At 44.7% G+C, this 20,077-nt stretch overlaps 1 protein-coding gene across 8 annotated transcripts in view; it reads left to right on the top strand.

Annotated features, from left to right (window-relative positions):
* PIBF1 (progesterone immunomodulatory binding factor 1) overlaps window positions 1-20,077 on the top strand; it is a 202,353-nt gene that overhangs the window by 166,677 nt on the left and 15,599 nt on the right. For 5 of the 8 annotated variants that reach the window (XR_010597744.1, XM_042861701.2, XM_042861700.2 and 2 more), the window contains one exon: window positions 1,645-1,729. The exons of 2 other annotated variants lie outside the window; for them this stretch is intronic. Coding sequence is in view for 5 of the 6 variants with exons in the window: in XM_042861701.2 (XP_042717635.2) it covers window positions 1,645-1,729 (85 nt within the window). In the remaining variant the exon portion in view is untranslated. Of the gene's footprint in view, window positions 1-1,644; window positions 1,730-17,225; window positions 17,373-20,077 lie in introns of those variants that run through there. One more of the 8 variants, XM_065581125.1, reaches the window with a different exon arrangement.

Here is a 20,077-nt window from a genome sequence, read left to right as displayed (position 1 = left end):
ATAAGAACTCCAACTCTGAAAGGTTGGTTTCTGCTGTTTATAAAATACATAAGTCCAAGAAAAACTAAAGTATCACTGAGTAACAAGACATGCATATAGAAAGAACACTGAGTTCGGCAACTTCAGTATGTGTTAAAAATGACAGAGGATAAAAGTACTGCCTAAATTAAAAATATATAATTAAAATAGTTTAAAATGTAGTCAGACTTTGAAAATATAGCGTAAGCAGTATGAATCAAATTGCAGGACACTTCCTGGGAAAGTAATGACTGCCTGGAAGGAGCTGGTGGCTCTAAAGCTCAATCAAGGGCTCTTTACTTGAACAGGTTGTTAATTCCCAGGAAGTACCCAAATCCAAAATCGATGTTGCTGTTCTAAAATGGAAAAAGCCATAGGTATATGGCCATTTTAAAAAAATGTATGATGCAGTTGATGGATCATTTCTATAAAATTTATACCTTGAACGTTAAACATTTGGTGTGCTTGAATCATATCTAAATATTCCATTCAGTTTATTATGTGTTTCCTTCTTAGACTGTTTCTGAGTTTCATAACCTTTTTTACTGCTATATGACTAATCATTTTACTGTGGTGTTGATTTCAAGTTTAACCTGTTGTGAAGATGATTTGGTTTGGTCATGTGATGCTGACATCAGTCCCCTTTTTCTGAATTCTTGGGACTATGGAAACAAAATTGGGCAAGAGCAGATACAAATCTTACGAGTCTGACAATCTGGTATTTATTCTTGGAGTCTGATGCTAAAGCTGAATATGGAAATACATTTAATTATACTAGAAGAGTAGCTTCCTAGAATCAGAATTTGTAGAGGAAAATTGTTTTACAAGTTAATACAATGATGTAAGATAACAAAAGGAAGGACAATTAAAGTTAAACATGACACTGGGTCTTTAATACATCCCATTGTTCCTAAATTATACGTGTGTTCAAGATAAACCTGAGATTGTGGGTGCTACCATAGTAGTAAATAATATGTGGCAAAAATAAATTTTTTACTTCTTCTGCAGAGACCACAAAGCTAAGAGAATGCAAGTTGGACTCTATTCCTTCTTATGCATCATCAACAGAATTATTTATAAAAATCCAATTACATAGCCGTCAGTCACACCAGCACAAATCCAGTGGAGGCAAAAAATTACACAGCAGAGAGTGAGGGTTTAATATGGTTTGCCAAACCTTTACTACTAGTGATGATGCATAAGAATGAGAGAAGACCTCAAGTTGAGGTTCAAGGACTAGGAGTAAACAAATCTATATTTGCTTGTAAAATGGAGAAAATTTTATCTAGAAGTAACTGACACAATAAAAATAGAATTGTGTGATGCCACTTCTAAAGGGAAGACTCACACTTTAAATCAGATCAGTTTTGTTTTACTGTGGTGTTGTATGTAAATGAATCAGTGATTTTCAATTCTGTTATTTGATTAAAGCAAGCATTCACATATATCCATCTTTTCAGATGTGTTAACAACCTACAATTTTTGAATAAAGGATTATTTTATACAATTGCTTGAGCACATTCATTGTTTCCAGTATTTAGCCTTAAAAATGCATGTTTCAACCAGACAAGATTAGAAGAGATTATCTGTTGCTATTACTGTGTTTCCTATCCTCTTTTCTACCAGCATTTTAAATAAAGAAAAGACAGCTTTGCTGCGTGTCAAGAATCAAATGGCAGCAGATTTGGAAAGACTTCTAAATCATCGTGAGGTAATCTTCCCATTTTAGCATAACTTTACCATAGATGTTTTTCTGCAGTTAAAACTTGGGAAAGTTATATTTTATATTCTGTAGATTTTAGCAATATAGAGGCAGTGTGTCAGCTGGGCACTTAGAAAAGGGAGTTCTTCTTCGAGAGATGTCCCTGTGGGTGCTCCACTACAGGTGCTGGTGCGTCCCTGCGCCTTCGCCCGGAGATTTTTACAGCAGTGCTCATAGCGGCCACGCATGCTCAGAATCTGCCCCCCCGCTGTGACTCTAGGGTAATAGAACGCATGCGTGGCCGGTCTCCTCAGTTCCTTCTCAACCGTCCCCGGCCTGAGACGGAGCTCAGCAGGCTCATTAGACAATCCCTCATTATTCCCTTAATTATCCTTTAGAAACCTTTTTCCTGTCAGTTTTTTCTGGTTAAATAGTTACCTACCCAGTTCACCTTAAAAAAAAAAAAAAAAAAAAAAAAATTTCCTGTCAGCCGCGGCTATGCCGGGCTCCACAGGTTTCAAGCGCTGTGCTACTTGTAAGGAGGCTATCCCGTCATCGGATGGGCACTCAAAATGTATAAAATGTTTGGGGGAAGGTCACATTCCCCAAAAATGTGCCCACTGCTCTAAACTCAGCTCCAGGGCACGCAAAGACAGAGAGCTTAAGCTAAAACTGCTCCTGCTTCAAAAATCTATCGGGTCAGTTTCAGACCCAGGCATTGAAGCCGGCTCCGCTACCCGACACAGCCCCCCCCCCTCAAAAAAGATAAAGAAGTCTACAAAGAAGGGGCACTTTTCTTCACCGGGCAGGGCTAGGAGGCATACAAGTTCTCCAGGCAGATCAACGATCTCTCTGCCTGTGATCCCTCGCCTCAGCACTTTTCATGAGGCAGGCTCCTCCGGAACAGCGCAAAAGCCGCCGGAGGCTTCAGCGCCGCCGAGAAGCTCCGGTGCCGAGGCATCAGGCTTCCAGTTGCCTGCCTCAGTGACGGCACCGTTCGGCACCGCAAATGAGACGGTGCCGACATTCCTCGGCACACCGCACCCGAGGCAGCCCGACTTTTCTCGCCCGGCACCGACCGCGGCACCGACGCCTGCGGGGCATTCTGACACTCAGATCACAGTCAGAAGCCCCGATCGCAGGAACCCTCTTGTGCAGCAGCCTCTATCGGCTCAGCTTTCATCTCCTGCAGGAGCTGCTTTCACACAGTTTACTCAGACAGCTGATCTTCTAGTGTCACCTACCTTGCAGTCTCCGCTCATGAACGCATATTCTGTGGCGATGCCTGAGTCAGGATCTGAGCAGTTTTCCTCCAGTGAGGAGGAAGCAGATCCACAGGGAGTTTTTTCCCCATATTATGACTCCCAGCCCCGGAGCCAGAGCATTAAGGGCTATGGAAATACTACCTCATCCCACTCTAAGGACCATGCCCCTTGGGGGATGAACCCCTGGATGGCACCATCAATGCCCTACCCACCACCATGGCAATACTGGACACCATGGCCATCATACCCTCGGGAACACATGCCCCGTGCCCATTCGACCAGGCGCAACACTGATCCAGTGCCGTCTCCTAATACATACGCTAGTGACACGAGACGCCTGGCAACACAGCCATGCTCCCAGGATAAACCTAGCCCTTCTCTCGGTCCAACAGACCCGGAGTTACCACCGGAGGAAGCGTTACTTCCCCTTCCTCCCACTCCCTCTGATGAATATACAAAATTCCAGGACCTCTTTAAGAGAGTTGCTAGTGCCCTGAACATTAACCTGGAAGTGGTTCCCGAACAACAGCATGAGCTGACGAACATCCTACAGCCCCCTTCTTCCTCCAGATTGGCACTTCCAATTAACGCAGCCCTTTTAGAACCTGCTAAGTCCATCTGGCAGACTCCAGCGACAAGCCTACCTACCTGCAAGCAAGCGGATAAGAAGTATTTTATTTCTCCAAAGGACTCTGAATTCCTTTTTACTCACCCAACACCAAACTCATTGGTAGTAGACGCTGCGAACCAGAGGGCTAGACAACAGTATTCTCGTTCTGCCCCACCTAACAAGGATAGCAAACGACTGGACCTGTTTGGTCGCAAGGTCTATGCATCCTCCACCCTCCAATTTCGCATAGCTAATTATACCGCAGTCCTGGCAAAATACGACCATAAAAACTATAATAATTTAATGGACTTTATTGAGGACATTCCAGAACAAAGAAAACAACAGTTCAGAGCTATAGTTTCTGAGGGCCAAGCCATTTCACGCACCGCTCTCCAAGCAGCCCTCGATGTAGCCAACACAGCGGCAAGATCTACCGCTACGGCGATAGTCATGCGACGGGGCTCATGGCTCTCCTCTTCCTTTTTTCCTCGAGAAGTTCAGAACACGATTGAAGATCTTCCCTTTGACGGTGACAAACTTTTTGCTTCTAACACGAATGAAGTGCTTCATTCAATGAAAGACTCCAGAACAACCCTCCGGTCTTTAGGTCTCCAGACACCTACGGCAAGGAGACGACAATATCGATACCAACCATACCAACGGCCACGTTATCCCGCATTTACACAACCTTCCCATAGACCGCAGGAACAGCAACAGCCGCAACGTCCACGACCAAGATTCCAGCGACGTCGCCCAAACTCTACAGGGGCGCCTCAACCCCCATCAGCTAATAGGCAGATTTGAAAACTTGGTCGAGGGTTTAGAAAACAATGCCCTCACTCCAGCCGACACACCAATCTTTGGACACCGCCTACGACCTTTTTTCCAACAATGGAGGAGCATTACCTCCGACAAGTGGGTCTTAGAGGTAGTTACAATTGGATACGTCATCCCGTTCCTCTCCTTACCTCCCACCCACCCACCCTCCCCGTCCCTCTTCAGGGACCCTTCTCACGAGCAGCTACTCCTCCAAGAAGTGCAACATCTCCTTCATCTGGGAGCAGTAGAAGTCGTGCCAGAGCAACACAGAGGGAAGGGTTTTTACTCCCATTATTTCTTAACAGAGAAGAAAAATGGGGGATGGCGACCAATCCTCGATCTCAGGCGGCTCAACAGATTCATCAAAAAACAAAAGTTCAAGATGGTGACCCTCAATACCATAATCCCAGCGCTGGAGCAGGGCGACTGGTTTTCTGCCCTCGACCTACAAGATGCCTATTTCCACGTCACTATACATCCGGCCCACAGACGTTTCCTCCGGTTTACCCTTGGTTCCACACATTTCCAATACAGGGTACTCCCCTTCGGACTATCTACAGCCCCCCGTGCTTTTTCCAAACTTCTAGCTGTAGTCACTGCTCACCTCAGGAGACAAGGGGTAATAATATTTCCGTACCTCGACGATTGCCTCCTCAAAGCTTCAACATTCGACGAGGCGTTCCGGTTCACACGACTCACAGTCGAGTGTTTTCTTTCTCTCGGCCTACAAATAAACAGAGACAAATCCACATTACGCCCCACCCAGCACCTTCAGTTCATAGGCGCAGACCTCGACTCTCGGACCGGGCTGGCATCGCTCCCACCCGATCGCTACAATTCCATAAAACAACTGACTACAACTATTTGCAACAGCCCTCAGGTAACTGCCCGAGACTGCCTACAACTACTAGGTCACATGGCCTCGTGCACTTTTGTCGTCCAGAATGCACGCCTGCACATGAGGTGCTTCCAAGCGTGGTTGGCAACGGTTTACAAACCGAATGTGCATTCTTTAAACAAGACTCTCTCCCTGCCTACTCCAGTCAAAGGCTCGCTACGTTGGTGGACCGTCCACTCCAACCTTTGTTCTGGAGTCCCGTTTCTTCAACAGACTCCATCACGCATTCTGACCACCGATGCATCTATGACAGGGTGGGGTGCACATATGTCTCATCACACAGTACAGGGACTATGGTCACCAACCGAGACCTCCCTGCACATAAATGTACTAGAACTTCGAGCCATTCGCAACGCGTGCCGTCACTTCCTGCCACTAATCAAACATCATCACGTACGCATAATGACGGACAACATTGCTTGCATGTTTTACGTAAACAGGCAGGGCGGAGCTCGTTCCCATTCGCTGTGCACAGAGGCGATGAAGCTCTGGAATTGGTGCATTCTGAACAACATCCGGGTATCAGCTGCTTATCTTCCCGGGATCATGAACACCACAGCGGACGAACTGAGCAGACGCTTCCCATGGGAACACGAGTGGGAGATAGACGACAAAACCATTCACGAGGTATTCAGCATCTGGGGCTACCCTACAATAGACCTCTTTGCAACTGCAAAGAACAAGAAATGTCTCAATTTCTGCTCCAGAGCAGGACTGGGCAAACGTTCCCTGGGGGACGCATTCATGATCTCATGGCACCGAAACCTATTCTATGCGTTTCCCCCGATACCAGTTCTCAACAGGGTCCTGATAAAAATACGAACGGATCGAGCCAAGGTGATCCTCATTGCCCCATCGTGGCCCAGACAACCATGGTTTCCCTTCCTCACCAGAATGTCAATCCAACCACCAGTCTCCCTCCCACTTATTCCGAACCTTCTATCTCAACAGCACGGTCGTTTTCTCCACCCCAACCTGTCCATGCTTCACCTCAAGGCCTGGTTCCTACGTGGTTCTCCCAACGCGAATTAGATTGCTCCGAACAAGTTCAGGAGGTGCTCCTACATAGCAGAACGCAATCTACTCGCAAGACCTATCTTCAAAAGTGGAAACGATTCACACATTGGTGTTCTGCCAAACACCTTTCTCCTACCTCGGTACCTCTTCCGCTTATATTGGACTATCTCTTGGGCCTTAAGCGAACCGGCCTTTCTTTCAGCTCCATCAGGGTCCATTTAGCTGCTATTACGACTTTCCACGACAGAGTTGACGATATGTCTGTCTTTGCTCACGCTACTACGAAGCGTTTCCTCAAGGGCCTACAAACCTTATATCCAGACATTAAACAACCAACCACCCCCTGGGACCTTCATCTGGTACTGTCTGCCCTAACTCGACAACCCTTCGAACCCCTAGCCACGTGCTCCCTTTTACACCTCTCCATGAAAACTGCGTTTCTAGTGGCAATTACTTCTGCCAGACGGGCAGGAGAAATGGCAGCTCTCATGGCTCATCCACCATATACGATATTTTTCAAAGACAAGGTTACCCTCAGATTGCATCCCAAATTTCTTCCGAAGGTACACTCATCATTCCATATTAATGAACCCATACACCTCCCGACTTTTTTCCCGAAACCACATGCAAACTCCTTCGAAGCCTCAATGCATACACTAGATGTTCGCAGAGCCTTGTCATTCTATTTGGATAGAACCAAACCCTTTAGAAACTCCTCTAGACTTTTTGTGTCTATTGCAGAGCGCTCCAAGGGCATGCCTATTTCTACCCAGAGACTCTCGAACTGGATCTCCCAGTGCATCCGACTGTGCTATCAGATGAAAGGGGTTGCACCTCCAGATGGCATTAGAACACACTCCACTAGATCTCTGGCTGCCTCCATCGCGTTCTTACGCAAAGTCCCCTTGGCTGACATTTGTAAAGCAGCCACTTGGTCATCTGACCATACTTTTGCTAAACACTATGCCCTTATTCAAGGCCCTTTATCTGACATACGCTTGGGCAGGGCGGTACTCTCGACGGCGTTCCTACCAGATCCGAAGTCCCTACCTCCTTAAGATACACTGCTTTTAAGTCACCTGTAGTGGAGCACCCACAGGGACATCTCTCGAAGAAGAAGAGGAGGTTACTCACCCTGTGCAGTAACTGACGTTCTTCGAGATGAGTGTCCCTGTGGGTGCTCCACTACCCACCCTCCTCCCCTCTACTTCGGAGTTGGGGGGCCTCCGTGGTAGAGAAGGAACTGAGGAGACCGGCCACGCATGCGTTCTATTACCCTAGAGTCACAGCGGGGGGGCAGATTCTGAGCATGCGTGGCCGCTATGAGCACTGCTGTAAAAATCTCCGGGCGAAGGCGCAGGGACGCACCAGCACCTGTAGTGGAGCACCCACAGGGACACTCATCTCGAAGAACGTCAGTTACTGCACAGGGTGAGTAACCTCCTCTTCTCTCATCTTACTCACTGTGTGATGCTGGGCAATACACTTACCCTTTCTGTCCCTGAGTTTCCTCACCTGTAAAAGTAGTTATATTATTACTTACCTGCCTGTTGTTAGTTTAATTGTTGATAAAGTGCTTTGGGCTCTTTGATGAAAGATGGTATAAAATGCAAAATATTATTTTATACTGTATTTAAGAGTCCATTGTACATTAGTTCTCAAAAATGCTGTTAAGTCATTTATTATGTAAATTTATTGGAAGCATTCTTTTAGGATGCATAACTTTCCTCAGTAAAGATTGCAAAGTTGCAATAAAAATGTGCAAATAGAAAATATACATATATTTTGTGAGGTATCCTTAATATATGGTATTACACAATGCTTTAATAGAGAGATTATTCATTCTCTCATCTAAAATATTGTTACTATAATGTTTTTAAACATGTGTTTATGGAAGCAGTACTAGGCACCTAAAGGTAAAAGTAGTTCAATTGATTATGAAGAAATATTTAGAACCTTTAAACTAGATTTTTACATTAAGGTAAGTGCCAGAAATTGTCTCTTATTAAAGGTAAAATCTGTGAGGCAGTGATAAATAGACACATCTCAGGGCTTCAACCGTGCCAACGCCTGGAAGGGCAGGAGATATCCTTTATTCATCCACAGAAAGTGGGACAGCATCAACACTGGTCTCATCCGTTGCACTTGCTAAACTTGAAACCATACTTGATATGGAGTAGGGGTCCCCTCTCTGGATTTTTCTGATAGTTCTAAATAGGGAGGTCAATTATCAGCTGGTAGTTTAGTAGCAACATATTGCAGATCAGAAGCTCAGTTTTTGCAGAGGCCCCAATCCTGCAATGGTGGGGTCCATTCAAATGAAACCCTACACTCATATACAAGTTACTGTACTCAGTGGAGCTCTGTGCAACTATAAGGATCTGCTTGTGTGGAGCTCAGTGCAGGAGTGGGATCAGAAAGCAATGAAAGGTAAAAATAAGCTAATAGTTTAGACTTGGGGTGTGAAAAGTTGGCGTGAAATCTGAATGAAATTAAAATTCTCCCTAAAGAAAGATGAATTTTTAGTAGCAGTACCAAAATAATTATTTTGTGGTAGAAAAGTGCTGTGTGTTCCCATAGCACTGAATCAGCCATGAGATTTCTAATTGGATTAGAAAAAGGGGAGGGAGATGTCCCTGTCTTCTGTTCTGGTCTCCTGTTTTTAGATTCTTAAACTGTGCATATCACCATGAAATTTGACACCTTCCAGAGTTATGAATAAGGAGATAGCATCAGTCATTTGAAATTTCCTCTTCATTCCTTCCCTAAAAGGGTGTTTCTGTTTCTTAGCTGTGTGTGCATAATGGGAAGGCCAGGGTGAAGAAATGAATGTTAGGGCTCGTCTCCATGATAAATTACTCTGTGAATTTACAGCGCACCAGATTGCCACAAAGTAACATTCCATGTGGACTCTGCTACAACACACCAAAAATCCTGGATTGCAACTTGCTTAATTAAATCTTTTCTTTTTACATAGTTTGTTTTAAAACTCTCCTGAGTTCTCTGCTTATTAGCATATTAGACCAAAAAAAGGAGAGTTTTTAAATAGACAGTTAAGTCTTCACACATCACTCTCTCCTCCCATACTGGGAGGTATATCTCCTGCAATGGCAGATTGTAAGTCACCAGGTGCCCCTCATGTGACAACTTTGGTGGTCACAAGGTCTCCCAAGGCACAGGCATTGCCCCAGCAGACATTGTTATTCAAAAGATTCCAATCTCTCATGCATGGTTCATGTACACACCTAGAGTGGAATCTGTGTGGAAAACACATCTCAATGAGCCACAGTTACTGTAAGGTAAGTAACTGTTCTTTCACTTCAGAATTAAAATTTCTGATAAAACAGTATCAAACTTGTTCTTTAATTCTAATTTGAAAAGGCTAAAGATCTTTCCATACTGAACCAGTTTATGTAGTCCTCTGATATAACTTATTTTCAGAATGGACTTCTTTATATAACTCTGAATTGATTGTATTGCTTTTGAAAGGTGGCAGACCTAAAGAGCCTTGAGATTGAATTCCTCTAACTATAAAGCAGAAAGCAACTGTGTATGCTTCCCAATATTACCCCAGCAGAAATGTGCCTCTTCTTTGATCTTGTGGGATGCTGTGTAGGTGTATCAGACATGTATTTTTGCTAACCCAAATTCAGATTTCACAGTTATGGTTAGACTTGGGGCAAATGCCTGATACCTTTCAACTTGTTTGAGTTGGTATTTATGTTTAGCTTAATTTCATCAAGTAGTAAAAATAATCAACCACAACATTAAAATGATCAACTTATATCAAACCCAACACACTCTTCCCTTCCACCAAAATTTAAATTATAACTATGATAAAAATAAGATTGTTTCAGTAGACAAAATCAATATTTCATTATTTCATCTAATTTTGTTTGTTGAATGCAGTCTTAATAAAAAAAAAAAACATTTGAAAAATAAAATGGCCAGTTTTTGGATTACAGCTGACCTGGACCTCAACTGAACCAGATGTTTAGTAGTGGAGCTTATGTTTGTATTTTCTTGAATCTAGCAAGGAATTCTTTTTTTGAATGTAACTTTCAGGTAAGCATGCTTTGAGGGCAAATTCACATGTATTGTCTCAATTCTAATCTGAAATGCGGAGCTACCAACCTTTGAAAATTCATTACTGTGCACAAAAAATACTGCGTTCCCTAAGAAACAAAATGTGAACCAAGCTATATCAAGTTAAATTTGAGAAAGGTGTCTGTCATGTTTATATCGTAAATATAAAAGGCAAAATTAATTTTCTTAAATGCTGTTTTTACTGTTTATATTTCATGAACCATTGAGCAAATGTTGAAATATTAGTTTCTCTAGCAAGGTAATCCTCTGCCCTACCCTCCCTTGCTATTACAGAGCAGTAGTTTTTTTGAAACAGTTTGCTTTAAACAAGTTAATTCTAATTATTTTGGTAACTTGATGTGACCACTCTGATATGACTATGAAATTCTATGTTCTGTTGTGAGACAGATGGAGAGTTCCAAACTATAGTTCATCTTCTCTTTTTTACTTCTGTTTCACTTCCTGGAAAAGTTTTGTCCGTGATAATTCTGTAGTTATAAATGAATCTATAAAAATATAGAGATTTAGTTATTACCAAACTGTAGTTCAGTCACTGTAACTTAAAAGAACAATCACAGAAAAGCCCCATTATCTAGGATAAATGTATGGCATGGTGGGGGGAGGGATAGCTCAATGGTTTGAGCATTGGCCTGCTAAACCCAGGGTTGTGAGCTTAATCCTTGAGGGGGGGCCACTTAGGAATCTGGGGCAAAAATCAGTACTTGGTCCTGCTAGTGAAGGCAGGGGGCTGGACTCAATGACCTTTCAGGGTCCCTTCCAGTTCTATGAGATAGGTATGTCTCCATATATTATTATATTATTATTTTTTTTAACAAGGGGAGAAAATTGCTTTCATGGATTTCTATGGATGCTTTTAAGAATTGATTATTGCAGTTTGAGATATACTGTCACTTTCTTATAATAACTCTGTAAAACAATTTTGTCAATCTTTTCTACTAAAATATATGAAAAAGGGATTATTTGAAACATTGCTTCTTTTTCTGCCAACGAGAATTGTAATTGTGCATTCTTATGTCTGGATTAGATTTTAGAATGGTCCACATAATAATTCTTTAGTGTCTAACTTCGTGCGTAGGTTGGGGATAGGAGGTTGGGGTTGTTTGTTATAACCTGTGTCATGTCAATTTCACACACTATTTCATTCTCTAATCTGACAATTATTGCTAATTAAAGATCTGGCCCAAATCACACTCCAGATACAAACTCACCCTGATTTTTGAAAAAACTGCTTCTGAATCTGAATTTTATGGATTGTCCTTTATCCTTTTAGGGACCAAGTCAAAACCCTGAAATTGGGAAAAGTTATTTTCCATTCTTTGTAGTTTAAGCCCACCAATACTGGTAATACTAAAAAAAAAACCCTTTATAAATGGATTATCTGAAGAATGGCCTGAAATGGTGTCTAATGAAGTAAGTTTTAGAAATGTGTACTAAATGCTCTGAATTGCCAGTTTGAGAGGTAGTCATCAAATTATTAATTCAAAATTAATTTCTTCCTTTTGCACTTCTCAGAACTTCCAGCCCCACTCATACTGCCAGCACGCAATTAGGCATGCCCCATCATGCAGCATTCTAGTGATACCAAATCAGCCATTGTATCTTGCAGTTGACTAGCGCCAGCCTCTAAGAGTATGTCTGCACAGCCTGCGGGAGTGAGCCTCCCAGCCCAGATTGACAGACTTGGGCTAGCGGGGTTTGCCCATAGCAAAAATAGCTGAAGTTGTGGCTCAGGATGGAGCTTGGGCTCTGAAGCCCACCCTCCTCCCTAGTGTATCAGATAAGTGAGCGAAGGGTTTCAGTGTTGTGGAGTTTTGCAAGGTGTCTAGTAATGTTTCCACCATGAGGTGTAAAATAATAGTGTGTTGTCAAAACTATGCAACATTGGTTAATAAAAATAAAAAAATAAAAAACTGTTGATCCACATAGGCTGTCTCTCATCTGAAGTAATTTGCTGGTTAATTTGATTTCACCACTCTAATGTATAATGAGACGTCACTCACAGTGACAGCCAGCAATGCAAGAAGGGCTGGATAGCATGGAACCTAAACAACAACAAAACGGCTTAGGCAAGTTTGAATCTGATTGCATGCTGAATACCCTGCTCACCATGGGTATTAAGGGAAATCCGCAAATATTTCCCAAATTGATGTTGTTTTGTCAAATTCCTTTGCAGTTCACTTTTAAAAAACAGATAAAAATAAAATTATTGATGATGTTTTTACAATAGAATCTTTTACCTGGGCCCTCTATAAAGGATAAAGTTTATTCACTGAAAAGAGAGACAGAAATAGGGTGCATATTTAGGGGAAGGGAAAAAAGGTTAAAAATGCAGCTACTGTTCAAAAATAAGAAAGGGAAGGCAGAAAAACCAAGAAACAAACTTAAGGCAAAAAGGATCATTGTATGCATAAGAGCTACAAAATGTCTTTATTATATTCATTTGTTTTCTTTACGTTTTTCCCTCTACCTTTCGTCACTTTGTTTCTACTCCTAAAGCAATCATTTTTTGTACTTTTAAGGCAGATCTCCTCCACTGGTTATGTTGTGTTTTGAATTCCACCAAACAGCACTTTATTATTTGATTTATTGAAATCTTTATACAGGATGGCTCTATTTGGCTGATCTCAGCTAGTTTATAGTGAGGCTCTGTTTCCAAGGCAAGGCTGCTTGCCATCTTAACACTAACAGAAAACATGTATATAGAACCAGAAATAGTGTAACATATATTAAGAATAAAAATTACACCTTCAAAAACAGAAAGCATTAAAAATGGTTTAATCTTGCAGCATATTAATTTTATATCTTTTACAGAATGAAGGATTTTTTTAACACAGCCAGCAGATATTCAGTCTATAAATACTTGTTAAATTAAGTATTATGGTTTTGAATGGTTAGTTCTGTAATGAAACATTATCACTGTCAGTCCTGCTTTTTATTTGGATGAATTACCCATATTACACTAGTATTTCTTGGTAGGATTTACCTTATGTTGCCTATGTTTTCCATGAAAGCAGTGCTACAGTAAAGGGAAGATGTTAAGCTTTGTAGGCTTTCACTCCTACCTGCTTAGGACCTTATCCTGCAAACCAAGCACACATGGAAATCTTACTGAAGACAGTGTGAGTTCCATGCATGGTAAGTTTCTGGGTTCAGGCTATGTCTATACTGCAATGTAAACCAGCATTAGTGGGACTCAAGTCAGCAGACTCTGGGTTAGAGAACCTAGGGCTTGAACGTCTACACTGATTGTCAACCCTAGGTTAAGAATTTCCTAACCTAGGCCTAAACCCGGGGCTATGGCAACCACACTTCAGCACACAGACCTGAGTCAAACCAACCACATCCCATGCTCCCTCATGCCCTCCTGAGATGTGGCTGCTGTAGCCATTTGACCATGGTGCAATGTGGGAAAGCCTGACTGTCCACCCTGCACATTATAGGAAGTTTGAACAGCCTGCCAACAAATCCTGTTGAGCAGCCATGTAGGTCTGTGCACTCCTAGCAACCAGAGACAGCAATGTGGAGGAGGCAACATTTGAAGAACTTTTCGCTTGTGCTTTCACTCCTGTGTCAGGAAAAAGACAGAGCTGTGAGACGCTGGTGGACATTTCAGCAATGTTTTCTGACCCACCAAAGGCACCTGACGGAGCTTATGATGGAACAGGAGGAAGAGGATGGCCTGGACACAGCAGACTTGAGCTGGCTGATGCTGCTCATGACACTTAGATTAGCCCCTGATGCCCCCTCCATAGACTGGTGCTTCGGGAGCAGGACTACAAGCATAGACTGGTGAGACCACATTGTTAAGCGGACCTGGAATGACCAGAAATGGGTCCAGAACTTTCACATGAAGAAAGTAGGTTTCAGGAGCTTTGTGAGAAGCTTGCCCCAACCCTCCAGCATAAAGACACACCCATGAGGGTGGCCAAGTCGGTCCAGAAATGGATTGCTATAACTATCTGGAAGCTGGCTATCCCAGACTGCTATAGGTTGCCAACCAGTTTCATGCTGGAAAGCTGACTGTGGGTAAAGTGGTGGTGGAAGTTTCTGAGGCAGTCAGGCATGTGGTTTGCCGGAAACTGGTGGGCATAAAAGATATTCCTGAAGTAATTGCTGGCTTTGAGAGAATGGGGTTTCCAAACTGCACCAGGGCCATTGACTCAGATCACTACATGCAGGAGCACAGAAAACCTCTGTGGTAGAGGTGGGAGTTGAACGAGGAGCTCTTGAATCCTCAATCTCAATCACAACCATTCTTCCTCCCTTAGTTATGTTTTTCTCCAGTTTAAGACTTTGGGAAGAAAATATTGTCAGTTTTTTCTACTTTACTTAAAATAATGATAAAAATGAATATTTTCTTTCCACTGTTTATTAATTTGTTTTACTACTTATGAACTGGGTTATTTTTTAACTTGGAAGTAATATAATTAATCCATTTGCCTAAATGATTTTGACAAACTAATTAGACTTTTGTTCTGTTTTGTCCTGAGAATTTAGGGCCAGATTCAGTTTTAAAAAATCTGCCCTTGATATGAAAGGAAGCAACACAAAGGCTCTGAAAAATCATTTTTCAAAGACTTGTGAGGTCTTTTACAGCATGGAAATCAAAATTTCTTTTTTAACTGAACCCTTGAAAGGATACTTTGTATATATTTCTCATAATTGAACCTGCTACACATGCACACAATACTTTATAAAAGCTGTTCTCAAACTGTGGTTCTTGGGGCCCTTTCTGATGGACCCAGAAAGCTAGCAGGTCATATGGTGCTGGCTCCTCATTCACTTCAGCCACTTGTATAGGCATATGGACTTTTGTAGAAACAGCTGGAAATAAAGAGGAGTCATCATCCAAGCTCTCTTTCCTAGAAGCCATTACTACTTAGTTAGAGGAGGAGAAAAGGGAGCTTCCCTGAGGGGTTAGAACTGGTAGCAGAGTTAGTAGAAAAAATTGGTAGCTGTGTTTTGACCAGAGAAGCACAGGACCAGGCAGCTGGGCAACCTGTGCCAAGGAGAGGACCAAGTCTCAGAGGGGTAGCCGTGTTAGTCTGTATCCACAAGAACAATGAGGAATCCCGTGGCACCTTAAAGACTAACAGATTAATGGAGTGAAAGTTACAGATGCAGGCATAAATATACTGACACATGAAGAGAAGGGAGTTACCTTACAAGTGGAGAACCAGGCCCTGGCTACACTTGCGAGTTACAGCGCTGTAAAGCCGCCCCCAGCACTGTAACTCACTCCCCGTCCACACTGGCAAGGCATTTGCAGCGCTGTATCTCCGTGGTTGCAGCGCTGCATGTACTCCACCTCCCCGAGAGGAATAGCGAGTATTGTGCTGCCGCTGCGGTGCCAGTGTGGCCACCCAATGCGCTGTGAATGGCCTCCAGAATTATTCAGCAGTATCCCACAATGCCTGTTCTAGCCACTCTGGTCATCAGTTCAAACTCTACTGCCCTGGCCTCAGGTAACCAACCATGTGACCCACCCTTTACATTCCCCGGGAATTTTAAAAATCCCCTTCCTGTTTGCTCAGCCCGGCGTGGTGTGGAGTGCTATCAGCGAATCTTTCCAGGTGACCATGCCTCCACGCACCAAGCGAGCCCCAGCATGGAGCAATGGCGAGTTGCTGGACCTCATCAGTGTTTGGGGGGGAGGAAGCTGTCCAGTCCCAGCTGCGCTCCAGCCGTAGGAATTACGATACCTTCGGGAAGGTATCAAAGGACATGATGGAAAGGGGCCATGACCGGGATGCCCTGCAGTGCAGGATTAAAGTGAAGGAGCTGCGGAGTGCCTACCGCAAAGCCCGTCACGCAAACGGCCGCTTGGGTGCTCCCCCCGCGACCTGCCGATTCTACAAAGAGCTGGATGCGATACTTGGGGTTAACCCCACCTCCACTCCGAGCACCACCATGGACACTTCAGAGCCGGTGTGGGGGGGGGGAGGAGGAAGAGGAGGAGGAAAACGGGAGTGATGGTGGTGGGCCGGATGGAGACACCCCGGAATCCCTGGAGCCATGCAGCCAGGAGCTCTTCTCGAGCCAGGAGGAAGGTAGCCAGTCGCAGCGGCCGGTACTTGGTGGAGGACAAACAGAAGAGCAGGTTCCCGGTAAGCCTTTTTTCGGGGGCGGGGGGGGGGGGGGGGGAGGAAGGAGGAATTTTTTCGGTGCGGGCTCTTTGGGAGAGGAGGGTTAGGCATGCATGCCTAGATGCGGAATAGTGCATTGATGTGGTTTATCACATCGCGGTAATCGGCCTTGGTAATCTCCTCGAATGTCTCATCCAGAACGTGTGCAATGTGCTTGCGCAGGTTTATTGGGAGAGCCACCGTGGTCCTTGTCCCAGCCAGGCTAATGTGTCCGCGCCACTGTGCCGTGAGGGGCGGGGGGACCATTGCTGCACACAGGCAAGCTGCATATGGGCCAGGGCGGAAGCCGCATTGCAGTAGAAGACCCTCCCTTGCTTCCCAGGTCACCCTCAGCAGCGAGATATCGTCCAGGACGAACTCCTGTGGAAAATGTTGGGACAGTGTTCAGTGTAGGTGCCCCCTGAAGCTGTTGGCTCTCCCCAAGGCACAGAAACCCAGAGGACAGTGCAGCCCTGAAACAATCAGTCCCTCTTACTCACCATTTTGAGGCTCCCGTGGGATATGTGTGCTCTGTTTCGGACGGGAAAATTATGCTATTGTGTAGGCCCTGTGTGTTTTCTACTCCTTAAGTGCGGGGGGAATCATTATTCTGTCTGGTATAAACAATGCTGCCTCTGTTAAATGTTGCATTTTGCCTATACAGCTGCATCAACCTTGAGACCTCAGCCGTCCCTCTTATCGCCTGCTCAGAGACTGCAAAGACTCAGGAAAAGACCGCAAAAAAGCAAAGAAGACATGCTGCAAGAAGTGATGCGGCGATCTATTAAAGAGAATGAGAAAGCACAGAACTGGAGGGAGAGAGAAAGCAGGATCCTCCAGGAAAACGCAGTGCACTGGCGGCAAAGCACTAATAGGCTCTTAAGCATTCTGGAGAGCCAAGCAGATGCTATCCAGGAGCTGGTAGCCATGCAGAAAGAGGAGCAGTACCGCAAACACCAACCCCCCCACAGCCCTTGTCCCGAAACTCTTTCTGTTGTGCCCCACTGTCACCTCCAACCCACTTTCCCCAACTTCCGTGTTCTTCATGCCACCCACTGCCTCCAACACCAGTATCTTCACCACCCAGCCCTGAAAACGACGAACCTTACCCTCTGCACTCAACCCCCATCACTATGCAGTATAGCTATCCTGAAGTGCAGCACTCACTGCACAGCACACCAGACAGGACATACGCGAATCTGTGATTGTACTGTTCCCCATTCCACCCCCCTTGTTTCTTTTCAATAAATGAATTTTTTGGCTTTGAAAACATTTTTTATTATTGCATAAAGTAAAAGACTCCTTAGCCCAGGAAATAAACAGGCACTGCAAGTCTGTCTGTCTGCTTAGCAAACACTGATTCCTAAAGATTGGAACTACTGCACTTCACTCCCATGCAGGGCACCAGATATCAATGCTGGTTTTCAGCCTCAAATTGCTCCCTCAAGGCATCCCTAATCCTTGCAGCCCCGCTCTGGGCCCCTGTAATAGCCCTGCTCTCTGGCTGTGCAAATTCAGCCTCCAGGTGTTGAACCTCAGAGGTCCATGCCTGAGTGAAGCTTTCACCCTTCCCTTCACAAATATTATTGAGGGCACAGCACGCGGATATAACTGCAGGGATGCTGTTTTCGGCCAAGTCCAGCTTCCCATACAGAGATCGCCAGCGGGCCTTTAAACGGCCAAAGGCACACTCCACAGTCATTCAGCACCGGCTCAGCCTGTAGTTGAACCGTTCCTTGCTGCTGTCAGGGCTCCCTGTGTAGGGTTTCATGAGCCACGGCATTAACGGGTAAGCGGGATCTCCAAGAATCACAATGGGCATTTCAACTTCCCCTACCATGATCTTCCATTCTGGGAAAAAAGTCCCGGCCTGCGTCTTCCTGAACAGCCAAGTGTTCCAAAAGATGCGTGCATCATGCACCTTTCCGGGCCAGCCTGTGCTAATGTCAGTGAAACGCCCACGGTGATCCACAAGCGCCTGGAGAACCATAGAGAAATACCCCTTCCGATTAACGTACTCGGATCCTAGGTGGGGTGGTGCCAGAATAGGAATGTGTGTCCCATCTATCACCCCTCCACAGTTAGGGAACCCCATTTGTGCAAAGCCATCCACTATTTCCTGCACATTAACCAGAGCCACGGTTCTTCTGAGTAGGATGCGATTAATGGCCTTGCAAACTTGCATCAACACGATTCCAACGGTCGACTTTCCCACTCCAAACTGGTTTGCGACCGACCGGTAGCTGTCTGGAGTTGCCAGCTTCCAGATTGCAATAGCCACCTGCTTCTCACTGGCAGGGCAGCTCTCAATCTCGTGTCCTTGCGCTGCAGGGTGGGGGCAAGCTCCTCACACAGTCCCATGAATGTGGCTTTTCTCATCCGAAAGTTCTGCAGCCACTGCTCGTCATCCCAGACTTCCATGACGATGTGATCCCACCATTCGGTGCTTGTTTCCCGAGCCCCAAAGCGGCGTTCCACGGTGCTGAGCATGTCCGTGAATGCCACAAGCAATTTCGTGTCGTATGCGTTACGCGGCTCGATAGCATCGTCGGACTCCTCACTCTCACTGTCACTTTGGATCTTAAGGAATAGTTAGACAACCAAACTTGCTGGCGAGATAAGTCAGCATACGCCTCAGCAGTTCGGGCTCCATTTCCCGCAGACAGATCGCGCTGCACAGAAACCGTTGAAAGATGGCGCCAAAGGTGAACGGAAACAAAGGGATTTCTGGGATGCGAAGCAATGCATCACGGGGCATTAGGACAGGACCCAGAATCCCCCGCACCCACGCCCCCTTCCCACAACCCACGGCGCCAGAATGGGAAAAGGTGCTCTGTGGGATAGCTGCCCATAATGCACCGCTCCCAATAGCGCTGCAATTGCCGCAAATGTGGCCATGACAGTGTGCTGGGCAGCTGTCAGTGTGGACAGACTGCAGCGCTTTCCCTACTCAGCTGCACGAAGTCAGGTTTAACTCACAGCGCTGTACATCTGCAAGTGTAGCCAAGGCCCCAGTGTTGACAGGGCCAATTCAATCAGGGTGGATGTGGTCCACTCCCAATAATTGATTAGGAGGTGTCAATACCAAGAGAGAAAAAATTGCTTTTGTAGTGAGCCATCCACTCCCAGTCCCTATTCAAGCCCAAATTAATGGTGTTAAATTTGCAAATGAATTGTAGCTCTGCAGTTTCTCTTTGAAGTCTGTTTTTGAAGGGTTTTTTTGTTGTTGTTGTTGAAGTATGGCTACTTTTAAATATGTTATAGAATGTCCAGGGAGATTGAAGTGTTCTCCTACTGGCTTTTGTATGTTACCATTCCCGATGTCTGATTTGTCTCCATTTATTCTTTTATCCATAATTCATTTATTCTTCTGATATGTGGATCATAAACAGCACCCAGAGGTTTCTATGCTTATGGAGCTTATGCACCTATGGAGCCCAGAGAGCCACCCTCCGAAGTAACCACTTTCCTCAATGTGTTCCTCTGCCTGCAGTTGACTTAAGTTCCAGAGGCCTG

Source organism: Chrysemys picta, chromosome 1 (assembly GCF_011386835.1).
Source record: "Chrysemys picta bellii isolate R12L10 chromosome 1, ASM1138683v2, whole genome shotgun sequence".
Classification (NCBI taxonomy): domain Eukaryota; kingdom Metazoa; phylum Chordata; order Testudines; family Emydidae; genus Chrysemys; species Chrysemys picta.
The sequence above is the reverse complement of the archived record's forward strand: the minus strand, read 5'-3'. Positions and strand labels throughout refer to the sequence as shown.